The following is a 6,675-nucleotide window of genomic DNA, read 5'->3' on the forward strand; positions in this document are numbered from 1 at the left end:
ATTATTTTTATATGGGCCCCTGGAACAGGAGTCACCGAAAAAAGGACCTCCGACACACAAACACACACACACATACTCAGATAGACACGCACAGGAACAGGCACATCCACATGGCATAAAAATAAATTACATTTGTATGAAGATTGGCGCTGGCCCATGCACATCATATATTTTCATTATCAAAACAGAGACAGCGACCGAGTCGCCCTATGGCAGCGGGAGGTGCGGGGATATCTCCAAATCGGCAGCGGTGGCGGCAAAAAAAAAAAAACATAAAAAGGATATACGTAAGGAAAAACAACAAGACGGGAGAACGCCAGCTGTTTGATGCGATTAGAAGAAGAACATTTTCCAGCATCCGCTGAAGCAGAGCGAATTTCCTTTTAGTCATGCTGCTCTCTCTCGCTCCGTAACTCTCTCTCTCCATGCTGATGTGTGTAAGTGTGTGTGTGTGTGAGAATTTCCCTTTGTGCAGAATCCTGTCGCTTTGTGGCCTCTTCGTTTTTCCAGACCGTCTCGCCTCGGCTGGGCGTTCGGCCTTTCGTGAGTCCCGAGCCCGTGTATTTAAGTGAGAGTTGCGCACGTTGCGACAGTCAGTCGAAAGTCAGCCATCGTGCGCGCCACATTACCGGAACCGGAATTCTCGACACTGCACCGCTCGAATTCCCAACCCATGAAAAAAAACTCACACACACACACACACGTACGCACACTCACCCACTATCTCTCGTGCCCAACACACCAAAGTGATAATAGAATTCGCGCCCGCAGAAAAATTAAGATTCATCCAAGGTTCCTACACAGAAACGTGTCGCGTAGTTCAAAAAAACCGAATTTCGTATTCCGAAAACCCGAATAATATTCAAATACCAACTCGAATAACACCACACAAAGTGCTGGAAAATGTGCCGGGTGTAAAGTAAAATATAAAATAAAATAAAAACGAAAATAAGAGAAGAGGAGTGGAGTGGAGAGAGCCAAGCCAACTGGAGTTTGGCTACGCCGAGGCCCCCCTCGACAAAAAAAGAAGCATAATTAACTAAAGAATATCTGGCTCGAGAAAAGTGGAAGCCGAAGCCGAAAATATGTGCGCAGACTTTTCTTTGGTCGGCCAGTGGAATTGATTTTCTTTTCGTTTCTCCCAATCTCCCCCGCAACCACTCCCCCAACCTTCTTCTTCCGGCGCCTCAGCCAAGAAATATATCAAAGCCGCCACCATGATCTACTACATGTGCTGCCTACTGATGCTCCTGCAAGGAGCGCTGGTCGCCGCCCAGGATCCGTCGCACACGACCGAGTCCCTGTCCAGCAAGCACCAGCAGCAGTCGCACTCGAACGCCATTATGGGTGAGGCCGGTGTCTCCAACAGCCAGCTGATGCACCCGGCGACTCCGGCGCGCACCCTGCGTCCCCTCACCACGGGCACCGGGGCGGACTCCTCGCTGTACGACGCCCCCGACGACTGCCACTTCATGCCAGCGGCCGGCCTGGACCAGCCGGAGATAGCCCTCACCTGCAACCTGAGGACGGTGAACAGCGAGTTCGACACGACGAACTTCAGCGTGATTCCCGCAGAGCACACGGTGGCCCTGCACATCCTCTGCAACGACGAGATCATGGCCAAGAGCCGCCTGGAGGCCCAGTCGTTCGCCCACTTGGCCCGGCTCCAGCAGCTCTCCATCCAGTACTGCAAGCTGGGCCGCCTGGGGCGCCAGGTCCTTGACGGCCTCGAGCAGCTGCGGAATCTCACCCTCCGGACGCACAACATCCTGTGGCCAGCCCTGAACTTCGAGATTGAGGCAGATGCCTTCGCGGTAACCAGGAGGCTGGAGCGACTGGACCTGAGCTCGAACAACATCTGGTCCCTGCCCGACAACATATTCTGCACCCTGTCCGAGCTGTCCGCCCTGAACATGAGTGAGAACCGGCTGCAGGATGTCAACGAGCTGGGCTTCAGGGACCGCAGCAAGGAGCCGCCACCGGGCTCCACGGAAGCCACATCCACCACCGAATCGGCCAAGAAGAGCAGCAGCTCCGCCACCAGCTGCTCTCTGGACCTGGAGTACCTCGACGTGAGTCACAATGACTTCGTGGTGCTGCCAGCGAATGGCTTCGGAACTCTGAGACGCCTCCGGGTACTATCCGTGAATAACAACGGCATCTCCATGATTGCCGACAAGGCCCTGAGCGGACTGAAGAACCTGCAGATCCTGAACCTGAGCTCCAACAAGATCGTGGCCCTGCCCACCGAGCTGTTCGCGGAGCAGGCCAAGACCATCCAGGAGGTCTACCTGCAGAACAACTCCATCAGCGTGCTGAACCCGCAGCTCTTCTCGAATCTCGACCAGCTGCAGGCCCTCGACCTGTCCATGAACCAGATCACCTCCACCTGGATCGACAAGAACACCTTCGTGGGCCTCATCCGCCTCGTCCTACTGAACCTCTCGCACAACAAGCTGACCAAGCTGGAGCCGGAGATCTTCAGCGACCTGTACACCCTGCAGATCCTTAACCTGCGCCACAACCAGCTGGAGAACATTGCGGCCGACACCTTCGCTCCGATGAACAATCTCCACACCCTGCTCCTGTCCCACAACAAGCTGAAGTATCTGGACGCGTACGCGCTCAACGGCCTGTATGTGCTCTCGTTGCTGTCGCTGGACAATAATGCCCTGATTGGCGTGCATCCGGACGCCTTCCGGAACTGCAGTGCCCTGCAGGACCTCAACCTGAACGGCAACCAGCTGAAAACAGTTCCCCTGGCCCTGCGGAATATGCGGCATCTGCGGACCGTGGACCTGGGCGAGAACATGATAACCGTAATGGAGGAGAACGCCTTCAAGGGCCTGGGAAACCTGTACGGGCTGCGCCTGATTGGCAACTACCTCGAGAACATTACGATGCATACGTTCCGCGACCTGCCCAGCTTGCAGATCCTGAACCTGGCCAGGAACCGCATCGCCGTCGTCGAGCCGGGAGCCTTCGAGATGACCTCCAGCATCCAGGCCATCCGATTGGACGGCAACGATCTGAATGACATCAACGGGCTGTTCAGCAACATGCCATCGCTCCTCTGGCTGAATATATCCGATAATCGCCTCGAATCTTTCGACTACGGTCACGTGCCGGCCACTCTTCAGTGGCTGGACCTGCACAAGAACCGCCTGAGCATCCTATCGAATCGCTTCGGTTTGGACGCCGAGCTGAAGCTCCAAACGCTGGACGTGAGTTTCAATCAAATCCAGCGCATCGGACCCGGCTCCATTCCCAACTCCATCGAGCTGCTGTTCCTCAATGACAACCTGATTACCACTGTGGACCCGGACACGTTCATGCACAAGACCAATCTGACTCGGGTGGATCTCTACGCGAATCAGATTACGACTCTGGACATCAAGTCGCTAAGGATTCTGCCCGTGTGGGAGCACCGCGCCCTGCCCGAGTTCTACATTGGCGGGAATCCGTTTACCTGCGACTGCAACATCGATTGGCTGCAGAAGATTAACCACATCACTTCGCGGCAGTACCCCCGGATCATGGACTTGGAGACCATCTACTGCAAGCTGCTAAACAACCGGGAGCGGGCCTACATCCCCCTGATTGAGGCCGAGCCCAAGCACTTCCTCTGCACGTACAAAACCCATTGCTTCGCGGTGTGCCACTGCTGCGAGTTCGATGCCTGCGACTGCGAGATGACCTGCCCCACCAACTGCACGTGCTTCCACGACCAGACCTGGTCGACGAACGTCGTCGAGTGCTCCGGCGCTGGCTACTCCGAGATGCCGCGCCGCGTCCCCATGGACACCACCGAACTGTACATCGATGGCAACAACTTCGTGGAACTGGCGGGGCACTCCTTCCTGGGCCGCAAGAATCTGGCCGTCCTGTACGCCAATAACTCAAACGTGGCCCACATCTACAACACCACGTTCAGCGGCCTGAAGCGCCTGTTGATCCTGCACCTGGAGGACAATCACATCGTCTCCCTGGAGGGCAATGAGTTCCACAACCTGGAGAATCTGCGCGAGTTGTATCTGCAGTCCAACCGAATCGCGAGCATCGCCAACGGCAGCTTCCAGATGCTGCGGAAGCTGGAGGTGCTGCGCCTGGACGGCAACCGACTGATGCACTTCGAGGTATGGCAGCTGAGCGCTAATCCTTACTTGGTGGAAATCAGCTTGGCCGAGAATCAGTGGAGCTGCGAGTGCGGCTACCTGGCGCGGTTCCGGAATTATCTGGCTCAGAGCTCCGAGAAGATTGTCGACGCCGCCAGGGTGAGCTGCATCTACAACAATGCCACCAGTGTTCTGCGGGAGAAGAACGGCACCAAGTGCACCCTGAGGGACGGAGTGGCCCACTACATGCACACAAACGAGATTGAGGGACTGCTGCCCCTGCTCCTGGTGGCCACGTGCGCCTTTGTGGGCTTCTTTGGCCTCATTTTTGGCCTCTTCTGCTACCGCCACGAGCTAAAGATGTGGGCCCACTCCACCAGCTGCCTGATGAACTTCTGCTACAAGTCGCCGCGGTTTGTGGACCAGCTCGACAAGGAGCGGCCCAACGACGCCTACTTCGCCTACAGCCTGCAGGACGAGCACTTTGTCAACCAAATCCTCGCGCAGACCTTGGAGAACGACATCGGCTATAGGCTGTGTCTGCACTACAGGGATGTCAACATTAATGCCTACATTACGGACGCCCTGATTGAAGCCGCCGAGAGTGCCAAGCAGTTTGTCCTGGTCCTGTCCAAGAACTTCCTCTACAACGAGTGGAGCCGCTTTGAGTATAAGAGTGCCTTGCACGAGCTGGTGAAGCGCAGGAAGCGCATGGTGTTCATCCTGTACGGCGATCTGCCCCAGAGGGACATCGACATGGACATGCGGCACTATTTGCGGACCAGCACTTGCATCGAGTGGGACGACAAGAAGTTCTGGCAGAAGCTGCGACTGGCCTTGCCTCTGCCCAATGGCAGGAGCAACAACAACAAGCGCGTGGTCTCCGGCTGCCTCTCCGCCCGCACGCCCTCCGTGAACATGTACGCCACCAGTCACGAGTACCAGGCCGGCAACGGAGCCGTAATTCCACTGCCCACAGCCCGGTATGCGGAGTGTGGCGGCAACAACTATGCCACCATCAACGAGTGTGGAGGTGGGGGCACCACCGGACGCGGCTACAAGCCCATTCCCACCTCGGCCTCGGCGGCTGCGGCTGCCTGCAAGTTCAACACCATGAACCAGCTGTCGAAGAAGCAGCAGAGGGATCTGAGTGTGGCCGGCATGGCCAAGACCCTGGAGCACCAGCACCACAACCACCACGGGCAGTCGAATCGCCGGAGTCAGCACGAGTACGCCGTGCCCAGCTACCTGCCCAGCGCAGCCCCGGCCTACGACAGCGTCGACTACGCCAAACAGCAGCTGCGGGCCAACGGGGGCAACTGCGAGTGCATCAACCTGGGTGGGGGCACGGCCAAGCGGTCGCTGCCGATGAAAGGCTCTGGGCTGCCGCCCAGCTTCAGTTCGAACTTCGTGCCTCCGGGCGGCGGCCCTGCATCCTACAACTGCAAAAAGTCCTGTACCTGCAACGGCGAGGAGGACCTACTGTGCAGCTGCGGAGGCGGTGGAGGAGGGGCCAATCTCCTGGAGAGTGCCACCCAGAGCAGCGTCACCATGAGCAGCAGCAGCAACAACAGCCGCCAGCCGGAGCTCACGCACTACGAGTCGAACTTGAGCCTGAACGACGACGACGACGACGAGGACGAGGATCACGATCAGCAGAAGAACCTCTGGGCGTAACGGGGTTAAAGGAAAAACCAAAACCCAAAAAAATAAAAACAAAAACCAAGCAGGGGACAGACTGCGCAACCAGTGAATTTATAAACGATAAAAGAAAACTCTAAACCTTAACTAAAGTTAAAGCCTAATTAGACGAAGCGGATTACACGGAAGATAGCATACTTTTTGGGATGGTTCGAACAGACTGATACTTTTAGTTCTTTAAATAAATTATTACCTTGTATATAGATCCCAAGAGCAAACTAAGCAGACGCTAAGCCCTAATGAGATTTCGATAGTTTAAAAATTGTATAAATGATGGAATAACTTGAACGGTTTTAATGTAAGGGCCTGTACATAATTATACGTATATAATGCCGGAAAATTAATTTATTTAATATTACATAACTACGACAAGTATAAGACAACAATGTTGAATTAAAATAAATATACAAATACGAATTACAATAAAATAAAAAGCAAACAGAAACCGAAAAAGAATCCCCAATCATTTTCAACTTTCCAGAGAGTTTTCCACAAACACCCCGACCCTGATCCCGCCCCCGCCACCGCCATCATCAGATAGCCAGGAAAATTAATTAGCATGTAAGGAAATTGTACGATAAACATCAAACAATGGCATTGGTAAACAGAAATGCGAAAGGAGCAGAAGCCCGACACCAGAGCCAGCAGAAAAAAAAAGACAAAAACACATTTAAGTGAAATTCGCACCCACAGGCCGAGCGAAAATGCTGCAAACAATAAAAAGTCATAATAATAACTGCGATGAAAGTGCGCATACACAGAGAACTATATATACATAATAATATTAATAGCTGACACTCAACGAATTGAAAATAAAATTATAGTAAATCATAGCCCCCCTCTCTGTCTCTCGCTGGGC

General features: G+C 54.3%; 1 protein-coding gene across 1 annotated transcript; it reads left to right on the plus strand.

The window, feature by feature from the left end:
* Positions 1–497: 497 nt before the first annotated feature.
* On the plus strand, positions 498–6,463 carry LOC6506335 (toll-like receptor 6). Its single transcript, XM_001958043.4, has one exon. The coding sequence runs from the start codon at positions 1,218–1,220 to the stop codon at positions 5,790–5,792; it is 4,575 nt and encodes a 1,524-aa protein (XP_001958079.1). The 5' UTR covers positions 498–1,217; the 3' UTR covers positions 5,793–6,463.
* Positions 6,464–6,675: the final 212 nt, after the last annotated feature.

This window comes from Drosophila ananassae, chromosome 2R, assembly GCF_017639315.1.
Source record: "Drosophila ananassae strain 14024-0371.13 chromosome 2R, ASM1763931v2, whole genome shotgun sequence".
Classification (NCBI taxonomy): domain Eukaryota; kingdom Metazoa; phylum Arthropoda; class Insecta; order Diptera; family Drosophilidae; genus Drosophila; species Drosophila ananassae.